The 22,273-nt window shown below is 44.8% G+C and overlaps 4 protein-coding genes across 5 annotated transcripts; 3 read left to right on the top strand and 1 right to left on the bottom strand.

Moving 5' to 3' along the window:
* Positions 1-1,995: 1,995 nt before the first annotated feature.
* Positions 1,996-6,367, top strand: LOC130538380 (aquaporin-1-like). Its single transcript, XM_057055862.1, has 4 exons — positions 1,996-2,462; positions 2,923-3,084; positions 3,176-3,256; positions 3,490-6,367. Exons 1-4 carry the CDS (start codon positions 2,025-2,027, stop codon positions 3,667-3,669), a joined length of 861 nt encoding a protein of 286 aa, XP_056911842.1. The 5' UTR covers positions 1,996-2,024; the 3' UTR covers positions 3,670-6,367.
* A 362-nt stretch (positions 6,368-6,729) lies between these two features.
* Positions 6,730-9,616, top strand: LOC130538381 (aquaporin-1-like). The gene is made up of 4 exons (XM_057055863.1): positions 6,730-8,677; positions 8,763-8,924; positions 9,099-9,179; positions 9,266-9,616. The coding sequence occupies exons 1-4, from the start codon at positions 8,321-8,323 to the stop codon at positions 9,458-9,460; spliced, it is 795 nt and encodes a 264-aa protein (XP_056911843.1). The 5' UTR covers positions 6,730-8,320; the 3' UTR covers positions 9,461-9,616.
* Positions 9,617-11,520: 1,904 nt separating this feature from the next.
* Positions 11,521-16,538, top strand: thoc1 (THO complex 1). Its single transcript, XM_057055858.1, has 21 exons — positions 11,521-12,502; positions 12,709-12,782; positions 12,877-12,937; positions 13,017-13,086; positions 13,215-13,333; positions 13,415-13,463; positions 13,545-13,640; positions 13,738-13,820; positions 13,893-13,966; positions 14,047-14,155; positions 14,243-14,377; positions 14,469-14,569; positions 14,649-14,715; positions 14,790-14,840; positions 14,935-15,005; positions 15,091-15,186; positions 15,409-15,474; positions 15,560-15,643; positions 15,724-15,871; positions 15,956-16,040; positions 16,126-16,538. Exons 1-21 carry the CDS (start codon positions 12,455-12,457, stop codon positions 16,401-16,403), a joined length of 1,965 nt encoding a protein of 654 aa, XP_056911838.1. The 5' UTR covers positions 11,521-12,454; the 3' UTR covers positions 16,404-16,538.
* On the bottom strand, positions 16,534-21,112 carry usp14 (ubiquitin specific peptidase 14 (tRNA-guanine transglycosylase)). 2 transcript variants are annotated; one of them, XM_057055861.1, is made up of 15 exons: positions 20,959-21,112; positions 20,075-20,220; positions 19,794-19,826; positions 19,606-19,710; positions 19,184-19,287; positions 18,919-19,108; positions 18,760-18,840; positions 18,548-18,630; positions 18,312-18,426; positions 18,159-18,224; positions 17,988-18,080; positions 17,761-17,889; positions 17,624-17,684; positions 17,437-17,544; positions 16,534-17,357 (listed from the first exon to the last, which is right to left on the bottom strand). In XM_057055861.1, exons 1-15 carry the CDS (start codon positions 20,972-20,974, stop codon positions 17,218-17,220), a joined length of 1,470 nt encoding a protein of 489 aa, XP_056911841.1. In that variant the 5' UTR covers positions 20,975-21,112; the 3' UTR covers positions 16,534-17,217. The 2 variants fall into 2 exon arrangements, with proteins under 2 accessions (XP_056911841.1, XP_056911840.1); XM_057055860.1 differs by having other exon boundaries at positions 17,624-17,889.
* Between the last annotated feature and the right edge of the window lie 1,161 nt (positions 21,113-22,273).

The raw sequence follows: 22,273 nt of genomic DNA, 5'->3' as shown, positions 1-22,273 counted from the left end.
CGGCACTGAAACATTTCACAACCTTGTCCTTGGGCCGCACTCCTTTTTTAGAAGGTTACACTCCAGTAAAAATCTAATGCCCTCTAGCTGGACCCACTGCCACAGAACAGTGTGAATAAACGCGTGGAACTCGGGAGCTGCTCCCAGAAACATGCATTGCTATTTTCAAACCGACTGTAACCAACAGTTGTGTGCTGCGGTTTCTGCCTTACTGGCTGGCTGCAAACTGGCGTTTTGTAAAAAGGAAATGTCATCTTTCAGGGAGAGAAGGAGCGCTTATCTGCATCCTGTTCCTGGGCCGCGAAGCACACACGAAGCTCCAATGACAGAGTTTCATGACAGTTTTGATGTCACTGCTGTGTAACATGAAGGCAAATATTTGTTTACTAAATATAGATCTATAGAGTGTGCACGTGCATGTATGCTCTATGCATTTGATTCTTTGCTCTGTCTTCTATCACTTCTACCACTATCAATGTGCATTTGACTAATATGTAAGTGAATCAGACTGAGATAGGGCGTCCTGCTTCTGGTAAAGGGATGGGGTTCCTGGATGGAATACATTTTTTAGGGAGGAGAATCATATTTAAGCCATTCCAACAGAGTGATTTCCCTTTTTCTCTATTCAATTCAATTACTAAGAATTTCCAGCCGGGATACGAAGTCGTGACAGTTTGAATCCTGAGATGAAACGAAGTAGATCATTGCTCAGCGGATTAGACATTACGGTGGGTGATCGTGTTCCCTGCTGCTGTGACGGTGAAGTTTTAGTCACCCGTGCTGTTCGTCACTAGACTCAGATCAACCACGCAAGCAACAGGAGTTCCTTGCAAGAGAAGAGCTGAGCAGCAGTTCAAGCTCCCTCTGTCAACCTCTGCCTCTTCCATTGGTGCAAACAGAATATGTGTCGAAACAGGATTTCATGACTCCTTGTCTTCTGACATCTTCTCCCATCTTAACAGACTTCTCTTATTTTGACAAACAGGATACATCTGCGTGCTGGGTCTGGTTGTAAGCAGCTTCAGCACTTTTGCCACTCATTCACACATTCTTCTGTGGAATTCTTCTCAGACTGCTCTACGACTTTCTTTGCAGCCCGGCTCTGTCACTCTTCCTGAAATAAACTGTCAGAAATGAGTCAAAATGTGATACACACACATACACACACACACATGACTTTACGGTCGTTTTCAAGTTGCACTTTTTTCATTCAACCCTCTGCAGTCAGCTCTCGTCACTCAACACCATTAAAATTTTATCGGTGTGCCTGAGAAGACTAACAGCAGAAAAGTGAACGCTATGAAACATTTGCAGTGTCCTTGCTGCTCGTTGTTGTCCCTCCCCCTTTGAGTTGGGGGCCAGGTGCCACAAGCAGCTCGTTTCTCATGGGTTTTTTTCCTCTTTCTTTTTCCTCGGTAGTAGTCAGAACCACCTTTAACCTGCTGTGCGCCTCAGTCAGTGTGCAGTAGGAAGTGAAAACTAAGCTCATTTAACAATCTAAGGGATGGCTTTGCGCAACGTCGAGCCCACACAGGTCTTAAGAAAGTCATGTGGAGGGAAGGGAGAGTGGGAATAACTCTGGAGTAATCTGGCTTCTCTCCGGTCCTCCCTCTGCTATTAGTCATCAAAGATGTGAAACCAGCAGGAGGGCAAGACACATTTCTGCAAAGTTGGTTTTACACCTTAAAAAATGTGGGGGAAATAAAATGAAAATTCCAGCTCTAACCCCTGAATGCTAAAGTTTGTCATCTATCAATAAATTCTTGGGCGAGTGGAAAATGCACCTTTGGAAGCCACTATTTAAGGACCAGTCCTTTAACTCACAAAAGTCCAAAGACCAGAACAGGGTGCACACTGGGAAGGGGCCGGAGGGTTGAAAAAGGAGGAGGCCGGCCAGTGAAGGGGGGGCAGCAGGAGAGAGAGGACAAGCCAGTCTTTTGGATTTCTCATTAATTCAGCGTGGCCCTCTCTTTCAGTTTTTTTCAAGGCCCGCCCACTGACCATTATCTGCCCAGGCCTTATAAATGCAGCCTGTTGCTGTTGTTTATGAGTACACACACGTTTCAGAGCTCCAACCAACCACCAGAACTCCTGCCAACATGAGAGAGTTAAAGAGCAAGGACTTCTGGAGGGCTGTTCTGGCCGAGCTGGTCGGGATGACCCTCTTCATTTTCCTCAGCATCTCCACAGCTATTGGGAACAAGAACAACAGCAACCCCGACCAGGAGGTGAAGGTGTCTCTGGCCTTTGGACTTGCCATTGCCACTTTGGCCCAGAGCTTAGGGCACATCAGCGGAGCCCACCTGAATCCTGCGGTGACCCTGGGAATGCTCGCCAGCTGCCAGATCAGTGTGTTCAAGGCAGTCATGTACATCGTGGCCCAGATGCTGGGCTCAGCCCTCGCAAGTGGTATCGTGTTTGGAACCCGTCCATCTGACAACGAAGCGCTGGGACTCAACTCTGTGAGTAAACTACGCCGTCTTACTGCTGTTACAATACAAAAACGTGTTCCTGAAAACGTCCAAATCAAGAGATTCTCTTCAGATTGCAACGTTATGTTTTCAAGCACCTCTCGGGTGGAAACACAGCACACAGTGAAACCCCACAGACCGTGAAAGCCACAAGACTACAATAATCATGCTGTGACTTCTCCTTTCTAAACATGCAGCATTTGCATTCTTGAAAATGTTGAACTCGTCTTCGATTATAGAGCGAACCACCAGCTGCTGTCACAGTTAAAGCAGCCCAAATAAGACGAGCGGTCACGGGTTGGTTTTCCTGGAAGACGCACAATTGAATACCTCCTACAAATTGGTGTTGGCAGCATGGTGCCGTTGGGACGCAGCTGTAATGGGAAAAGCTCCATCTTGACACAGACTGAACAAACTCTTGTTGTTTTGGGTTTCTCTCCAACTATCGCAGCTCAGCGGCGTCACTCCCAGCCAAGGCGTAGGCATTGAGCTGCTGGCAACCTTCCAGCTTGTGCTGTGCGTTATTGCCGTCACTGATAAAAGGCGGCGTGATGTCACCGGCTCTGCACCCTTGGCCATTGGCCTCTCAGTGTGCTTGGGGCACTTGGCAGCGGTGAGTCCCCCCCCCCCCCCTCCACCATTACACAACCCGAGCCTGCAACAGCTGCGGCGTCAATGTGACGGCTATCTTTTGCTCCTTCCAGATCAGCTACACAGGATGCGGCATCAATCCCGCTCGCTCCTTCGGCCCCGCTTTGATCCTGAACGATTTCACGAACCACTGGGTAAGTCGGAGACAAAAACGTCCGCGCATTTTCCTGCAGTCCAGGCTGAAATATTTGAGTCGTGCCAGAGCAAACATTTGTGAAATCCTCATTCATGAGTTAATCATTCCTACCACTGCTTCAGCTTTGCAATAACCTGTACTGGGGTGTTGAGAAAAGTTCAGCATTTTTGTGCAAAATTCCCACGTTATCACTCACAATGTCTGGAGACTGATCAGCGTCGTCCCTCGCAGGTGTACTGGGTGGGGCCTATGTGCGGCGGGGTGGCGGCAGCCCTCATATACGATTTCCTGCTTGCACCCAAATATGACGACTTCCCCGAACGCATGAAGGTCCTTATCAGCGGGCCGGTGGGCGACTACGACGTCAACGGGGGCAACGACAACACCACAGTGGAGATGACATCAAAATAGTCTCACGAACTCATAACCACTTAGTTGCATATATATGTATTTTGTCTATATTCCTGTAAAAAGACACTATTGAATTTAGCACAGATGCCTGTTTTGTATTATTTTGTACTGCCAATGAGGATTGTGGTAACGGGTTTCTTTGTGTCTTCAAAAAAGAAAGAAAGAAAGAAATCCCTTCTTTGGTTGGCACCGCTTACAGAATTTTATCCGAACTTTCAGACAAGTCGAGGAGAATCGTGGCGGAACCGTTTCTCAAACGTTTGTATCATATTAGTATTGCTGATGAGCCATTTTTTTCTGCTTTACATACTTATGTCGTATGATGTTTCTGATGGAGGATGTATTATGTGTTTACTCATTTAATACCTGTCACTTTTTTACGTAAATAAAACACCTGTTGTTGAAGTCAGGACTCTCTTCTATTCCTAAATGGAGGATTGTATGAATCGGGCCTGGTGCCTGTTTTTGTCGATTACAGAAGAGTTCTCTGTGCTCACGGGGCTAAAGTTTAGCCCATGACCTCTGCTGCACCCCCATCATTTCCAGTTCAACGTGCATTCCCACTGTTTTTGTGGCCTCCAAGTTCTACTGCAAAACAAACTCTACACGATGTGACAACCCATCCCACCGTTATTGCTGGGCTGCGTGTCCGAGAACACCTTAGACGCGTGCGTCCGTCCGACAGCGTGCACGCCATGCGGATGTGCAAACACGTCCTAGCGATGTCGCGCATTTTTTATTCATGTCTTGTTCTGGGTCCTGTGAGGGCCGTAATGTGGGCGAAGCAGATTTCCTGACAGAAATCCACATAATCAAATAGCTAAAAAGGAATTTGTGAGCAGAGGGACCAGAGTTTTTCCCCGTTCATGCTTTCATCTGATAAGAACGCGAACAAAGCTCCGCATTCATTAACCTGCTTCGGCTTTTCTTGCCTCTCGGAAAACTCAATGAAATAATCTGCAGCGGTGTGTCGCAGGTCGAACAATGTGAGATGCATGAGGAGACTCGAGCAGGTTCAGCATCCTGACCTCAAGGAAAGAGCGGTTTTTAAAAAGTGGGAGCAATTTTTCATTTTTCTTCATGTATTTGGAAAACAGGAAATTATCTTTTCATGGTGGTCACTGATTTTGTGTGACAGATAAAAAGAAATCTGTAATTGCGGGCACATTTGCCAATATTGATCACGCTGTATGACTTTTTATTCAAATTTACAGTCCCTCGTTCTTAGCATGACTCATCAAATCAGAGAAATGATTCCAGCTCCTTACAGCGCTTAAACATCCCATCTGAAGAGGGAAGCAGGGTGGGAGCTGCATGTGGAGGTGGGATGAGGTGGTCTCACTGGTATGTGATCGTGTTGTACTGGACTTTTCTACTCCCGTGATGCTAATTTAGACTGTTTCGAAGGTTCACCATTATCAGATGATTTAAGATAAGATCTACAGATGGTTTCGCAAGGGAGGGGGGGGGGGGTCTTTTGCTGCGGTCTTTATCTTTATTCCCCATATTTAGTTTATGTTGTGCAGTCAATCATCATACTTTTCAGTCGATATCATGCGTCCTCCCAAATCTCCTATCTTAAGATCTTATCTCCAGTGATATAAGAGTTGTTTGTCATGAACACGTTGATGACACATGAAGTGTTTGCATGAATTACCTAAAATTGGATAAATCTTAGAAAAAGAGCAAATAATTTCACATTGATAAGGTGAAAGAAAGGAGGCGTCTTTCTGGGAGTTTGCATTGTTGCTCCAGTCAAAGGTGAGCCTTTGATTTTCTACACTGGTGAGAGGAAAAGAAGCCGCGTGACCTTTTAACCTGTCAGGGCGCTCACACAGAGCGGAGCAGCAGGGGAGGCTGGTTTCCTTGTCTTCCATTCAAAAGGCCTCCATTGCCTCTAAGCGGGTATATGACTGATGCTAACTTCAATGGCTCTGCGTGATGCAAGTGTGGTGGGCTTGGGAGACTTTTGGGAGCAGGTAGTGTCTTTGAATGGGTCACGTATTTCCCGTCCTCTCTCGCCCCATAATTATGGCGTCCTTTTAAAAGGCACCTGTTGGAATTTGTTTTAAGGTATGATTTGGGATAACTGTCTCCTGATTTATTCCATGTGTACTCGGTGTTTGTGTCTGCACCATTATGAGCTACCTCTGACACCCCCCTCCCCACCCTGGTTGGTATGCAGGTTAGCACCCTAGGTCTGTTTCTAGAGATAAGCTATCCAACCTCACTGCCTTGGCCATTTTTTTCTTTCATTGACTATTACCATGCTCATCCTTTCCAGCTGATTCTTGCTTATTTTTCTTTTTCCAGAGCGCTGCTTGCATGAGGTGGTATCGGCAGCCCACAGACATTGTTTGAGATAGAGCTGCTTCTCCAGGATGGCACATCCTCGCGGCCCAGATGGTTTGCAGTGTCTCCCGGCACCATGTGAAGAGCATGTAGGAGCCTCCAGGAGGAAGGCCAGGACCACAGGAGAGGTGCGAGGTGGCCATAGTAGGGCAAGAGTGCAGCAGTAGACTTCTATCTAGAGCAGGAGGAGCTCTCAGAAACACCTCATGAAGGTGGCAAGAGGACATCTACAAGTGATTTCCTATTTGATTTTGAGTGACTCTCCTCAGTGGGTTAATTTGGTTTTAATCTGTTCTCACATTGTGTTCCACCAATCACCTTAATTAAAGTCCATCTTTAATCCCCATTAGTATTTGCACCTTTTCAGCAGTTTGGTGCTTGAAGTAAAACATACTTTAGTAAACTAGGAATGCGACTGCTCATGGGTAAGACTGCATTTAAACAAGCAAATGCTTGTTCTTTCTCAACAGGTCTGGTCTTAAAAGTCTTGTGAAAAGCTGTAAAAGCAGCACCATCTTCTTTTAAGCTGGAAAAATAAGAAAAAAAGCAGCACGCAGAGATCAACCTCCAACCTGTTTCTCATTAACTCTGACATGTCCCCCCCACACACACACACACAGAACCGACGTGTGTTTTTACACGTATTTCTGCCTGTGCAAATGTCTGCACCCCACCCACCCTCCTTTCGTCAGCTTTATTCGAAACCCGTCAGTTTTGAATCCGTAGGTTTATCTCTTTTTACTGCAAATCAGACAGAGGAGATAAATGTGACTTTGTCCTGCTGTCAGGCTGAGCTCCAACCTCTGCCAGAACAGCGTCCCTGTTGTAGCTCAGAATTTGGGAGCTGTGACTGGCAGAGTCATTGTGGATCGTGTTGGGCCAAGAACCAAACGTTCACTTTGTGCATCCAATTTTCCTTTTCCTCGGCAGCCCTCCGATTATCGAATGACACCTAGCCCTCGGACTGAGTGGCATTTGAGGAATTGCCTTCAACCTCCATTAGCTTCCTTGTTAACTCCTGACACACGTTCATCAATGGCTTAAATCCAAATTGACAGATTCTTGATTTTTATTGCTGCTCTTTAGCCTCTCGCCATAAAGGAAATCTTTAGGAAGGGCAGCTTGAACAGGATGAAAGTTTGAGTGAAACTGCATGGTCCTCCTTCTCATAAATTACCATAATTAATTATCCATCAACTAAAAGTTGAGCCGTGTGCTCTCACACCAAGGCTCCGTCCTAATCATGTGACACTCTTCTCCACTGTTCCTCCATTTGTCTACACAGCTCAGTCAACCTTGTTGGTGTGAGTAGTTGATGTTTCCTCTCTCAATTCCCTGTCCATCCTGGCATGTCGAGGCGTAATAAAAGATGAGCTCCCTCTAAATGGGTCTGACACGCGCAGGGAAGCGGCAACCCTTTCCTCAGTTACACTCTCCGCCAGACACACAAGACCTGGCATCAAATTGCTCCAACCTTCGGCCTGCGACTGTTGGAGATTTTGCAGATGATTGAGCGTGCATTGGCTTGCTGCGTCTCAGATAAAGAGGCGGTTGCTATCCTGCATTGTTGTTTAGGTGTTCTCGGCTCTCCTGGGCGGTTACAGGCCGGTACCCAGAGAAGTTCCATTTCTGCTCCCACTCAACAATAGAAATTGAACTTCATCAATCTCTAAAGGAGGGTTTTTAAAAACCCATCTGCTTTGAATGCCTTGAATTTCTCCTTTTCTCCACCCAAAGGAAAGCATTTCTTTCATTTGAGCAAATCCTCCCATTAAGATGAGCACATCTGTCATCACGTCAAACCTGCCATCCACCTGTTAAAAAGCCCTACAGGTTGAGGTCCAACAGCACCGCCTAGTGGTGAAGAGCAAAAGTCAGGACACCCCTGGCCTCGGCAGGAATAAAGTTCAAACAGCAAATATAATGATCAAAGGATCTGAGGGACTTTGACCCTTGCTATGCCAAAGATCAATGCCAAATGCCATCTTTGATCATACAGCCTTGTATTTTTACTTCCCTCAATGACATGTATTGCCTGGGAGTTGAACAACCTTCATTAAAGGAAGACAACGCAGATCTCTCTCCATGTACCGTGATTCTCTAATCAGAATCAGAATCAATCAATCTGCCGCCTCAACCATTGATGCTTTTACCGAGGCTCACCCTCACACAAACAGTACGTGCATCTTTTTGATTCCTCTTTCACTCTTTCCTCCCCCCTTTTCGCACAAGCCACCACTATATATAACGGATCACTGACGCCTCGGTTTTTAAAGCAGCGTACACATCTAGCACAGCAATGGCAGAGATAAAGCGCTGGACGTTTTGGAGAGCCGTGATGGCGGAGTTTCTCGGCATGTTGCTCTTCATATTCTTCGCTCTGTGCGCGATCATCGGGAAAGACGGGAGTCCGGGCGTATCCCAAGAGGTCAAGGTGACCTTGGCCTTTGCGCTAGCGATCGCCACGCTGGCTCAGACCTTTGGCCACATCAGTGGGGCACACTTGAACCCCGCCGTGACGTTGGGCCTGCTGGTCAGCTGCCAGATCAGCTTTCTCAGATGTGTCTGCTACATCCTGGCCCAGATGCTCGGAGCGGTTACAGCCAGCGCTATCGTCAATACTTTTGGAGCCAACACACCCCTCGGTGTTAATGCGGTAATCAAGCCTTTTATTACCCGGCATTTAAGTGGGTGATTCTAGTTAGAACTGAATTCATTTAGCTGTAGTTTGTTTCTTGCAGCTCAACAAGGTGACTCCAGCACAAGGCTTCGCCATTGAGTTCTTTGCTACCCTTCAGCTGGTTCTCTGTGTGATAGCAGTGACAGATAAACAGCGGAATGACATTCAAGGATCCGCACCACTGGCTATCGGTCTGTCCGTTGGGCTCGGACACCTGGCAGCAGTAAGAATGACCCACAAAAAAAGTAGAAAAAAATGGAAACTTGTGATATTGGGCTTCATTACAGACAAAATAAGTAGAATGTTCCTGTGATGTCGCGGTATAGTCACTGTAATGCATAAATTATGAATTCCAAGGATATTTAGTTTGTTGAACAGCTGAATTTGCTGCTTTCAGATTAGTTTCACCGGATGTGGCATTAATCCAGCGCGCTCCTTCGGCCCGGCTGTGATACGGGGTAAAATGGCCAACCACTGGGTAATTATCAGAATTCACTTCAGAGCCGTAATGTCTCATTTCTGCCTCTGCTTCGTGCTGACGGCTGTGGTGGCTTTTTGTTCCAGGTGTACTGGGTGGGGCCCATGTGTGGCGGCATAGTGGCGGCTCTTATCTACGAATTTCTCCAGTGTCCACGGATGCATAACTTCAGACCTCGCTGGGAAATCCTGCGTAATGGCCATGACGAAGAAAATGACAGCCCTGACCAGAACAGAGAAGAAATCATCAGGCCGGGGCCAAGTCAGTGGCCAAAACAGTGAAGACATGCAACATTTAAGCTTTAACAACCTCTGGGTCAAAGATATGCTTTAATTATCACTGTGTATGTGCGTGTGTGTGTGTGTCTTTTTATTTTTTTTGGCTTTCATCAGATCCATTTTCCGCACAAACAATAATAAAGACTGTTTTTCATCGAGTGTCAGTGGATGAATAGATCTCACTACATTCAGCAGGGGTTCAAAGTAAGTCTAACATTTCCTATTTACATTAAGCGCCACGACGGCACAATACATATTTACCGACTTGACCTTGACCTTATATTGCTCCTCAGTACTTCACAGAATCGCCATATCGTTCCTTTTAGAAGCTTAGTATCTTTCCCAAAATATCACTTAGCGGTTAAACAACGGAAAGATGAGAAATGTATCATTTATTCATCAGCACGGTTCGGCGGGATGTGGCCGGGTTGCAGATTTCCTCCTCAACCCAGCAACAGCCCCCCCCCCACGGTCCTGTTTTATGGCTTACGAGCTAATCATTGAATAATCACCGGGCGACTTTAAAACGCAGCCACACATTTCTTACCTGAATCCGAGGGCCGTCCAGCCAAGGTCATCTGGGTGAAGCTATTTTTTTATCTTCAGGAACAATCGGGGCAGTGTGACCGCCGCGCTTGGACGCACAGCCCCTCGTTGAGCGCTCTCATTCTGCTTTGTGCGAGATGATCATTAACAAAATGTCCCAAATCATTTTATGTCCTGTGAAGCTGTAAAGGCAGGTTTAGTGCCACACAGCATGCAGGGCTTTTCTTTTTTTTTTAAATAAAAACATTTAAAGCAGGTTTTTAAGACTCTAATGATGTGGGACAAAAACAGAGAAACCTCTGCAGCTTGCATAAATCAACACACTTATTTTATTTATTTATTCACAATAACTGGAATAAAACTTTTTATCTCTGCTCAGTACATAATTATTGCAGAATATTGGTCTCCGCTAGGAAGTGTTATCTCAATTCTGACCGGATTTCTCCTCAGGCATGCTGTGCTACTGAATTTATTTCTGTCAAGCGTAGCCGCGATGATAACTTTATCTCAAATGATACAGCACTTTTTAACGGTGGGATTTCAGCAGTGGATCTGTGCAACAGTCGTCGATATGAAATCTCCTTCCTTTGTGTGCTTAACCTCAGAGGTCAGAGCATTGTTTGTAGCCTCTTGTTTTGAAGTTTGTTCTCAACTGTATGGACAATGCTCTTTTTGTTGCCCCTGGGCCAGTTTGTCTGAGATTGTCCCCAACCAAATTATTTGGCTTGATCACTTGGCAAGTGGACCGTGTTTGGCGCTCTTCTCATTATCTTTATCTAGACAAAATAAACAGCCGAGAATTGAGGCTGAACCTGATTTTGAGAGATCGGACAAGTTAACTGTATTATATTCTCCCGGGCGTTATCAGACTGTGGTAGAAAACCAGAGTTCCATGTTTTCTCTTTGAAAATTGCATCACACCGAAGCAGGAATGTGTCAGCAAATACCATAAAAACAATGAATTAATCCTATAAAGAGTAACACACACACGTATACACACATGGGTAATGAGTAACACTCTTGCACTCTGGGCCCTCCCTTATTTACAATAACAGCAGTGTGGTTTATTTTTACACCACCATCCAGCAAATGTGTGTGAATTAGTCCTAGACCAGTGTTCTGCTCTTGTTGTTATTTTAAGGTCTCTTAAGGTCTTAAAAGAAAACAAAAACATCCCCAAGTTGAGGCTGAGCCCCACAGATGCAGGATTTTGAATGATGCATTTGTGAAGACAGTGCTGTCGAGCAATATCTGTAATGTGTGGGCAACATAACCTCTGCCCTCTGCTCGTCTCCACACACGGACTGATGCCGAGACCTTATCCGGAAGCCAAACGGTGCTCGCCACACACTCGCCCTTTCTGCTTCTCATCGGTTCAGTAAACACAACACATCAGTCATGGAGGCAGTTCTGTTCTGGGTGCACGGTTGCACGTATGGTTTACTGTGGATATGGCAAAACAAGGAGCCAACCCAAGCTGCAAAGTAAACCCTTTTAACTTCCCCTTTTGGAGACCACTGTGATCGCACAGTTGTCAGAAAAATGAAAAATCAGCTCTTTTGTTGTAACTACTGGGTTCTGTTTTCACAGATTCGGGATTTTAGTGCGATCATCAGCACAACACCTCCGGATCTCTTAACTGCCTTTGTAACCGAGGGCTAAACACTTAATACGTGAAACCTTGAATGACCCCTCACAACGAGACATCCCATCCTGGAAATTGCTTAATAAACACAGGTGAAGGCCACAATGCAGCACAGATCCCCCCGCTAAATTTAGGCCATTTGTAGTTCTAAGAAAGCTCCACGGGTTGAGGTCCAAGGGTCGGGACATGCTTGGCCTTACGTAGAAATAGGATCAAACAGCAACCATGACCAAAGAAACCGCAGTGTCAGTTAAGCACCATGTCATATTAGATAAGCTAAATATAATAAATGCGTTTTGGAGCTTTTTATTTTTGTTGTTACCTGTGAAAAGACTAGTAATTTAATGGCATTTACATAACAACTCAGGAACCTGCACTCACACTGCTGACAGCCTAATTCAATCAATAGGTTGTAAAGCATTTCCACCTTGTGGTCGCTCATGGAATATACGATTGGAACATAAATTATACTATTTATATATAATTATGTAATTATAATATAAGACTCCAACAAAAATTGTCCCCTGTGTGAGTGGAGTGGTCAAAACTTAAAATTACCCTGACGTTTTGAAAAAAAATAATCATTCTTTGTTCATTTTAGAGATGTGGAGAGAGTTGACCATCACCCACTAGTTAAGGTTGATTCTATTTTTAATTAAAATCGGTTCAGAACTTTCCAAGTTATTTTAATCACAAACGTAAACTCTATGGATGGAGTTAATAATTACGCCAGATCAGACAGCCCCTAAACGCATCACTACTCCTAACCGGAAAACGTCTTGCACCATTTCCGGTTGTAAGTGAAGATGTCGCCGTCCTTATTTAATTTTGTTGAAGCTAAAGATAAATTCACGGTAAGACATCATATTTATTCGCCCGATACCATCTCATAGCTAACGATACATCCTCATTAAAAATTCTAGCCACATGAATTTCTTGTTCCTACAGATTGCATGTTAGCTCTTGCAATTGTATCATGATAGCCTGTAGCTAATGCTAGCTAAGCTAACAATAACGTCTTAATTTTGCGTGTATCGTTAACATTTACACACCCCCACAGACGTCTGCTAAACATGCCCTCACTGGAAAAACCGGAAAACACCTGGTAAATGCTTTTAACCAGATTCCTGGGAGGTACGTCATATTATTGGAGCATTTTGACAAGTTACCTAGCCATACTAGCGACCCTCCTTTAAACTGCTAATTATACGGTGGTCGTTTGTTTCAGCGAGACAGAAAAGAAGACCACCCTTGACCAGGCACTGAGAGGGGTTCTCGGCGATCAGATTGTGAGTCAATCCACAGTCTAAGTAATCATCGCAATCAACCGTGAAATTAGGCAATCCTTCATTTTCATTTGCCCTGCAGGTTGAGCAGAAGTCGAGCTGCGATGACTACTTGTCCCTCATCTACCTGAGCATCGATTCTGTAACAGAAGGTGCGCAGCTTTCTAACAGTTTCCAGAGTTAGATCAACTTTCTCAAGTCTATCGTTAAAGCCTGGAGATGACAGTTGTCAACTTCACCTTGAAGAAGGTTTTTCCCTCCTTTCCGTGCTCTCATGCAGGGATCTGCTCTGCTACGACGCCTTTCGTCCTGTTGGGAGACGTCCTCGACTGTCTGCCTCTTGACCAGTGTGACAAAATATTCTCTTTTGTCGAGGAAAATGTATCCACCTGGAAATCGGTAAATAAGTGACAGCTTCTCGGTAAATTCCGTCCAAGTATTTGGTGTGCGTCATTGAACCGCGCTCTCCCTTTTTCCTAGAACTCATTTTACACTGCTGGGAAAAACTACTTGTTGAGGATGTGCAATGGTGAGTGAAGCCGTTCGTTCTTGTTTAGGAGCCAAACGTTTCGTATCAGTAGCTGTTTCTAATGATTCCTAATGTGTTTAGATCTGTTACGGAGGCTGTCCAAATCCCAGAACACTGTATTCTGCGGGCGAATCCAGCTTTTCTTGGCGCGTCTTTTCCCGCTGTCTGAAAAGTCAGGTGAGAAGTTTTTAGTGTGTGTTTTTCCTGCTACCTCTAAGATTTTGAATGTTTTGCAGGGACTTTTTACTTAAACTGACATTTGTGTTTGTCCCAGGTCTCAATCTGCAGAGCCAGTTTAACCTGGACAATATCACAGTGTTCAACAAGAACGAGCAGGAGAGCACTCTAGGCCAGAAGGTAGGACAAGTCCAATTTCCTTGAAACTCTAATGTTGAGATGAGTTATTGATTTGTGGTTTATTGGCTGTAGAACACAGAAGAAAAAGAGGATGGGATGGAGGTAGAGGAGGGGGAAATGGGGGAGGAAGATGCCCCTGCCCCTTGGTATGTAAAGGTCAAGCTCTAAAAGAGTTTTTGACTCACTCGTTGCACTGATGAAAACTGAGGTGACCCTTTATTTCCAGTTCCATCCCCATCGACTACAACTTGTACAGGAAATTCTGGACGCTGCAGGACTACTTCAGGAACCCCGTGCAGTGTTACGATAAATTCTCTTGGATGACTTTCGTTAAGGTAAAAGTACAGAAAAGGAAACCAATTGGTGTCGTCTCCCTGACGTTTCTGAGGAGGAAAATCAGCTTATTTGTTTGTGGCCCACAGTATTCAGATGAAACCTTGGCGGTTTTCAAAAGCTACAAACTGGACGACATGCAGGCGTCTAAGAGGAAGCTGGAGGACCTGAGAGCGTCTGGAGGGGACCACGTTTACTTTGCCAAGTTTTTAACAAGTGAGAAGGTGAAAAAAAACCTTTAGACTTCAGAAAAATCAAAAAAGTTTATGTTCTGGACAAATTTCCTGATGTGCGTGTTCATCTCTCCATCTACAGCTGATGGACTTGCAGCTGAGCGACAGCAACTTCAGGCGGCACATTCTGCTGCAGTACCTCATCCTGTTCCAGTACCTGAAGGGTCAAGTCAAGTTTAAAAGGCAAGCTGTCTGTGCTCTAGCGCTCTTCTCTTCAGAGCTTGACACAAGACTAAAGGTTCTCGCTGTATTTGTCCTGCAGCTCCGGCTCTGTTCTGAATGATGATCAGGCTGCTTGGATTGAAGAGACTTCGAAACTGGCTTATCAGGTCCGTCCCTGCTGTGAATCATGTGGTTTTCTATCGCTGAAGCCTGTTATAATGTCCCACTGTTGTGTGTCCAGCTTCTGCGGGAGATTCCTCCTGATGGAGACAAGTTTGCCACCATGGTGGAGGTAGATGTTGTGTCAGAACATTTCATCACGAGTTTTAAAGCCACCCTGACCGACCTGAAGTGCTGCACTTTAACGTTTTTCCCATCTCCAACAGCATATTCTTGGCACCGAGGAGAACTGGAATAGTTGGAAAAACGAAGGCTGCCCGAGCTTTGTGAAAGAAAGGTAGAGCTTTTATTTCCGTCTGTTCCTGTGTTGGCGTGAGCTTGAGCTAATGAGATAAAATGACAATTTGTTTCCTCTTAAACAGGACAGTGGATGACAAACCCAAAAGACCCGCCAGGAAAAGACAAGCTCCAGAGGACTTCCTGGGAAAAGGGCCAGACCGCAAGATATTTATGGGAAAGTACGTGAACCAAATGGATGGACTGGATTAATAGCACTGAGTATTGAAACAGATTAATGAGTGTTCTTTTATATTATTTATGCCAGTCTCTGTCTGTGACATATGTTTGAGTATTAGTCTGTAAAGGAAGGATGAAATGAAAAATGAATCCGAAACACGAGAGATGAGCTATAAACGATCTGGAAAGTCGCCCATATCGGTGCCCTTTTTTTGTTTTATTAGTGATGAATTAACTCGACTTTGGAACCTGAACCACGACAACATGGACGCCTGCAAGTCTGAGTCCAGGTCAGACAAAGTCCATTTGGAATTTGACTCGCATTTTACACTTTTATTTATTTTATTTTATTTGGTCTGCCGTTTCTCCGCACAGGGAATTTGTTCCTTCCCTTGACGACTTCTTCTCAGAGGCCATCGAGCAGGCCGACCCTGCTAACATGGTGGAGGACGAGTATAAGTAAGTGTGCAGTCTCGGGGGGCATTTAAGGTTTCCTGCATGTTTGTGACCCTTCTGGAACATTCTGCCAAACAAAACAGGGTCGTGCGGAACCCAAACTATGGCTGGCGAGCTCTGAGGCTGCTTTCCAGGAGAAGTCCGCATTTCTTTCAGCCAACCAATCAGAAGTTCAAGAGCCTGGCAGATTACCTGGACAGCATGGTTAGCAAACTAGCCAAAGAGCTGCCGGTGAGCCTGGACAGATACTGTTGTTTTTTTTTAGGGACACCAAAGTGCCAAATATTGATCTTAAGTTTGATTTGATACTTGTAGAAGGACATTCCCTGTGAAGAGATCAAGACAGGAGAGGAGGACGATGATGATAACGGGGACAATCTCCTCAAAGACAGCAACGACAGTACGTTCAGCCATCTGTTCGTTGAGTTCTGTGATGTCATAATTTCCCTGGCGTGTTTTCATCGTCCCTGCCGTCTTTGGCCCAGGTCCCAGCATGCAGAACAAGATGGTGTCCAACCAGCAGATGGACGACGTGGCAGCCAAGCTGGGCGCTCGGTGGAAGACGCTGGCCACTCATCTGGAGATGAAGGCGGCCGAACTGAGGGAGATCGAGACGGACAGTGAAGATGTGGACATGCAGGCCAAACTGCTGCTGGTGGCCTGGCAGGACAGAGAGGGGAACCAGGCCACCGTGGAGAACCTGGCGGCGGCTCTCAACGTCGCCGGATTCTCCCAGATGGCAGAAACCCTCAGCGAGGGTTAAAAGTCTTGATTCCGCAGCTTGTTTTCATACCAAAAACTTGGATTGTTTTTTTTTTTTGTATGTTTAAAGGTTCACTGTTAACAATAGATTAAATCCGTTTTTGAAATAAAACACCTGAGCGTTGATGATCTTGGAGATTTTAGAATGTTTATTTTCACCACTTGTAGCAGAGTGAAGCAGAGCAACGTGTAAACCATCACAGCCGAATCTCACGCCTTTATTTAACCGCACAAGGTTCACAACAAGGTCGGAGTTCCACACACACTCCCGCCTCCCCCAGAAAGCACGAATGGTTTGGCAGAGAAGCCTCATTTAAGAACAATTCCAGGAGATTGTGGGAGCCAAGCGCTTAAGAAAAGACCTGAACCTGAATCTGAACTTCCTAAAGGCGAGTCTTATGTTACGGTGAAAACCTTAAGACAGCCAGGAAGACAAGACGGTCGGGCGCGACGGCACAGCGAGGCGATTTTTGTACAAGCGATTTTACGACTCCGGACAAATACTTCACTTAAATGACACAAGCACCTGAAATGTTTTAAAAATATACAATGTGTATAAAACTGCAAGTCTAAGCTTAAGAACCATCGTCTGGGGATCCAGGCCAGAGAGCGAGTCTCCTCATATTCCCGTATTCCGAAGCTCCTCGGGGTCGAATATTTAACACCACCGGCTGACAGAATGTTAAATAAGCGCGTGTGTTGGTTACAAAAACAAAAGTTAAGGTCATCAGATCGTTAAAGACACCAGTTTTATTGCACATCTATGCAGACGGTGCTTCGAAATGGCAAATAACGCGTGGTGGAACTTCCTGCCGCTACTCTTCAAGTATTTCCAGCCGCCGGGGGCCATACAGTAGAACGTAGGCTATGTGCCAGTCTCCGCCCCCCGACAGTCGCAGGATGTCCTCGGCGGTCACCACGCTCACTTTGTCGTCGTCGAACTTGAACCATTCGTCTGAAAAGGATCGCCAAAAAAAAAACTGTTCGTTTTGGTGGCTGATGTCTGATGAATGTGCTGGAATCACCGTGGTTACCTTCTTTCCTCTTGACCCATCCCACGTAATGGCCCGAGGAGCTGGAGCGGCCTTGGTGCGTCAGGACGGCCTGGAGGTCGTAGTAGCCGCTGTTGTTGGAGCCCATATCTGCAGGAGAAGATGCCGTTTAACTGCTTTAACCACCATCAGACAGGCAAGAACGTTGAATGGGATGGACCCAACGTACCGTCCGGGAAGGAAAAGGGTTCGTATTTCACCTCCTTGGCTCCGTCTGGCCTCTGCATCACCTACAGGACAAACGGTGGCTGCGTTTAAATGAGATGAACTTTTCTGCGAATGAAGAGTGGGGATTAAAGGTCGTACTTTTTGCTGCTGCTTCTCCAGCTTCTTGTCCTCGACTTCCTTAAACCTGGACCTGATGGTCAGCATTTTCTCCTGTAGCTCGCTGGTGCACAGCTCATAAACGTCCAACATGAGCGGAAACTTGACGTCCTTAACGATGCAAAAAAATAAATAACCTGCTTTATTTATTTGAGGTTATTTGAGGCCCTAAAACTAAAATGGCTGCCAAGAAACTCCAGAAACCAAACCTTGAGGACTTTTGCATTGACAGCTTCTTTCTCTTTATAGAAAAATCGAACCATCTGAACAGTCAGGTAACCTGGGAGACGGCTCAGTTTTGACTGCAGAGAGAAACATTCTTCAAAACTGACCTTCAAGCACATATGAATTCCAAACTACAGACCAACACGACAACTTACAGATTTTATATACAGGGCGTTTCTGTCCAAGGTGGCAGACATTTTTGTGATTTCCTCCTGCAGTCTCTGGATAGAAAAAAAATAACAGAAAAGATGCTCAGTTACCATGGAGACAACCATGAGTGTGTGTCGGTTGCCGTCGGAGTCACACACCAGCCTCAAGCCTGTTGCCAGATATTTGACTTCCTGGTTGATGAAGCAGCTGAGCTGAAGCTGGCTTTCCTTGCCTTTGATTGGCTCTTCATCCTCAGACTCTGTGCACTTCATGCTGGACAGGAGGGTTAAGAGAAATCCCCACAAACACCTACTACGCATCAGGTCATGACCTTTAGCCTCAACCACGCGGCACAAACAAATCTAAATAATCCAAATTGACAAGAACAGGATACGTCGTTTCAAATTCTACGCCGAAATACTGGTCGATTAGGTTCTTCTTCGTACAGGCAGAAGCAGCGCTGCCTTCAGAGTCTGTCTGTAGAATAAAAAATAAAAAAAATCACGTCAGCATGACAGCACAGAGCTGATTTCTCTTTATATGAAGCAACATTTCACACCCAGAGGACACGACATAAACTAGGATGCGAGTAAAGACCAATTCAACCTCCATGGGAGTAGCCGACTCCAGTGGTTCCAACTTCTGCTGAAGCACTCTCATCATCTGCAGCCAGCACTCATTAGCATCCTGAGACGGCAAAAAAAAAAGGGTTGGTAAACTTTTAGATGCTTCGTTTCCATTGTGAGTCCACTTCGGGGTCCTCACCTGCTGCAGGTACTGGCCCTGGTCGCCCTTCTCAGCAAACTGTGGAAAGGCCATGTGGACGAACTGCAGTAAGATGATAGGCGGGAGGCTCGAGGAGGTCTTGTCCATGGTCTCGTACAAGTCACGAAGAGCTGCCGTGATATAATCTGATGGCGCGTTTGCTCCTGTGGATCGCAGGGCTCCCGAGTACCTGACGGCGAAGGAAGGTTTCAGAATGAGCAAATGCACCAAAGCAATTTAAACGTCAGTAGATGTTCTGAGCCACCTCCTGAGTGCAGTCTTGAGCTCTGGCACGGACCGCAGGCACTGTACTGTGGCGTTCATGTAACAGGTGTTCCCCAGGTTCGCCAGCCCGCAAGGGAGCTCCATCTGCAAATGACATGATTGTTCCATTCATTGTTGCCTCGAACATTTGGAACGTTCCCTTCTGCCACATGTCCTGCGTACGCATGGATAATCCATTAAACCTGGACAAACGCTGCACAGATGTGGAGCTGAGAAAAGCAGCCACGAAGGGCTCGAGGCAAGCCATCAATGATTTAACGCTCCGACTCCGGGACAGCTTAAATCCTCTCAAAGCTGACAGGCTGTCTGTGATGTTCTGGACATCACAGTGGGGGGGGGAAGCATCAAGCCACCAAAAGAGGGATTTGTGCTCTACCTGTACTGGTCAGGCTTTTTACTTACAGCTGAGGCCAGCTGCTCCTCAGTCATGTCTTCCACAAACATTGGCCTGACAGCAGGCTCCTCGGGCAGGGCCTCAGCCGAGCCCATCATCAGCAGAGTCATTCCCTACAACAGGAGCAGAAATGCACAGACTCACTCGCTCATTCATCCCAGGCTAAGAAACATAAGGCGCATGCTGAAATACTTACATTTTTTAATTTAATGTTGCCCCACTCATCATCCTAGGATGAGCAGAAACAAAGCAATAGATTAGTTATAAAACAGTATATTGTTCTTATATATACAGCTGTATTATGAATTATTATGCTGCTAATGACAATATAGTCAATGACTAGCATGCAACCCGCACTGGGAATTAGTTAGGAACTACAATAGTTACTATTTATTTCACTGTGACATAAAGCAGCCAACTAATCTTAAAAGAATCTGCTAAAAAATCCAAATTAGGAGTGTTTATTTCCACAGGTACCTTCAGGGTGCCTCCCTTCACCATGACCTTCTGTCTGTCGGGCTGAACTCCTGTCAGGGCAAAGAGCTGAGCCTTGAACACCATGGGTGGCTCCTCAGTGTTTAGTTCTACCGCATCAAACTTCTCTTTGCCCCATTTCACATTCACTGGAAGGGGGAGACACTGATTGTGAGCAGCTAGCTGTGAGCACCAGCCAACATCAGCACATCAGACAACAACAACACATGACACAGCATTTAATTAGCGGCTGCAGAGTAAAAAGTATGCTGTGGAAGCTAATGTGTACACATGCCGGTTATAGTGCCAGACCGGGATCCATTATGAGATTAACACTGCTCGTTACTGTTATTACTGTTGTGTTATAGTACTCTCTGACCCGTATCCAATGATGATTAGCTATCTTGACGTGATTCGAATCATTTCACGGTGTGTACAACTTAGTCTAGTCATAATTAGACAAATTGTTGAGATGTTTTATAAAACAAAGACTTGGATTGCGTTTTAGGCAACTATTTAGATTTCACAGTGGTGTAGTTTGTTCTGATAGCTGATATTAGCACTAGTAGCTCTCAGGGTTGTCAGATACCTGTTAGCGTAGCCAGCATTACAAGATACATTCTGTAAACTCCTAAAATCCATTAATTAGCGTTACAGGAACCAAACACGTTTGTGCTTTTTCTTCTCTCGAATGTTATTTTGCATTAACTCTACAACTAGATCCAATTAAGGCGGATAGATTATTTTTACCATTAGAATGCTAACTGTGTGGCTAACCTGGCTAAGCTAGCATGCCTAATGAAATTCACATCACAGCGCAAAACAAGTTCCCGATTTCGAGTCTTTTACAGCGGCGGCTTATGTGTTAGGTTAGAACATGATCATACCTGTAAAAACCGGCATAATTGACACTCAATCAATTCCTAATTGGTTTCAATGCCCCAAGACGAGAAATAGTTCGCTACTTCTGAACTTCATTCAAACAGAATGACGCTGTGTCACTGCATGATCCGTCACGGAAGCACGAACTGTTCTGCGCATGCGCGGAAAAGCGTCTACATCCGCGCGCCAGCCAATCGAGGCAATTTAAGGTTAAGTTACGGATTTTTTTCGTTCCAACTTTATTAATCAAAATATGACGAAACAATAGAAAGAGAAAATCATGTTTTAGAATGAACATTTGATTCCATCACATGTGTATATTGTACCATAGCAGCAAATATATAAAAAAATTAAATAAAAAACAACAATAGTCAGATTGTCATAAATTAAAGTTTTATTAAAGTTTTCTTTTCTCGTTTTCTCGTTCAAATATACTAGAACAGTGGTTGACACTTCATAAAGCTGCATCAGTTGGTAAATTGTTTGGTAATAATAATTTCAATGTGTTACACACCATTTCCTATTTTTAGTTTTGTATTAAGACTCCATATTTAATGTCTCAGTATGAACTACAGACACATTAAATATGAAGTCTTGTGCGGTTGAGCGTCCTTTTGAAAAATACTTCCCAAAACATTCTGGTATAAGGATGGATGATTGTGTTGTGTTGTTGATGATATTGTTGTTTTTTTCTTAAATGTAAGTATAAACCTGATGCCTCAGAAAGTAAGCAATTTTGTGTCTGTACTGCCATCTTGAGGAAGATTGTGGTATGAGCGGCTAGTTGAGTTATAATTAGGTTATTACCTAACAAAGGGCTCAAAATGTTTGGGAAAATTAGTCATTGTGCAACTAAAATAAAAATAAAGGTGAACAAAGGCATCCCTCAGATCCCGGGATTTGTCATCTAGCTGTTCCTAGAGTTAGCTCAACTGAATCAAAAGCCTTATAAAAATCTAAAACAGCCTTTATCTACACTCAAATGATTACAGTCTAATTATAGTCTTTCAAATCAATTTGTTTCCCCGTCACATTTTGCTAAATCTGATATAAACATGTTTTGTGTATTTAGTTATGCTGCTTTGTCAAACCTTATATCCCCCATTCGTGCCTAGTTGTGTCAACATTTATTTTCACTAACGACCCTATTCAAAATGAATCTCATGTGGTTTTCTTGTTTTAATCATTATTATAGCAGCATATTTTGACACTTTTGACACAGATTTACTTCACTACCCCCATGTGATGAATGGCATGTTTTGATGTGTTTTAATCCATATTTTAGTGGAGAATATTTTGATACTGCAACAATTAATCAAA

This window comes from Takifugu flavidus, chromosome 15 (assembly GCF_003711565.1).
Source record: "Takifugu flavidus isolate HTHZ2018 chromosome 15, ASM371156v2, whole genome shotgun sequence".
NCBI classification, from domain to species: Eukaryota; Metazoa; Chordata; class Actinopteri; order Tetraodontiformes; family Tetraodontidae; genus Takifugu; species Takifugu flavidus.
The sequence above is the reverse complement of the archived record's forward strand: the minus strand, read 5'-3'. Positions and strand labels throughout refer to the sequence as shown.

Bases quoted from the DNA above. Each gene is read 5' to 3' on its own strand.
- LOC130538380 (XM_057055862.1), top strand. From the start codon at position 2,025: ATGCAGCCTGTTGCTGTTGTTTATGAGTACACACACGTTTCAGAGCTC. The intron at 3,085-3,175 runs GTGAGTCCCCCC...TGCTCCTTCCAG, and splicing joins GCTTGGGGCACTTGGCAGCG to ATCAGCTACACAGGATGCGG. The intron at 3,257-3,489 runs GTAAGTCGGAGA...CGTCCCTCGCAG, and splicing joins ACGATTTCACGAACCACTGG to GTGTACTGGGTGGGGCCTAT.
- LOC130538381 (XM_057055863.1), top strand. From the start codon at position 8,321: ATGGCAGAGATAAAGCGCTGGACGTTTTGGAGAGCCGTGATGGCGGAG. The intron at 8,678-8,762 runs GTAATCAAGCCT...TGTTTCTTGCAG, and splicing joins CACCCCTCGGTGTTAATGCG to CTCAACAAGGTGACTCCAGC. The intron at 8,925-9,098 runs GTAAGAATGACC...TGCTGCTTTCAG, and splicing joins GGCTCGGACACCTGGCAGCA to ATTAGTTTCACCGGATGTGG.
- thoc1 (XM_057055858.1), top strand. From the start codon at position 12,455: ATGTCGCCGTCCTTATTTAATTTTGTTGAAGCTAAAGATAAATTCACG. The intron at 13,087-13,214 runs GTGCGCAGCTTT...GCTCTCATGCAG, and splicing joins CATCGATTCTGTAACAGAAG to GGATCTGCTCTGCTACGACG. The intron at 15,006-15,090 runs GTAGAGCTTTTA...CCTCTTAAACAG, and splicing joins CCGAGCTTTGTGAAAGAAAG to GACAGTGGATGACAAACCCA.
- usp14 (XM_057055860.1), bottom strand. The intron at 19,109-19,183 runs GTGGCTCAGAAC...CTTCGCCGTCAG, and splicing joins CTCAAGACTGCACTCAGGAG to GTACTCGGGAGCCCTGCGAT. The intron at 18,841-18,918 runs GTGAGGACCCCG...TTGCCGTCTCAG, and splicing joins AGGGCCAGTACCTGCAGCAG to GATGCTAATGAGTGCTGGCT.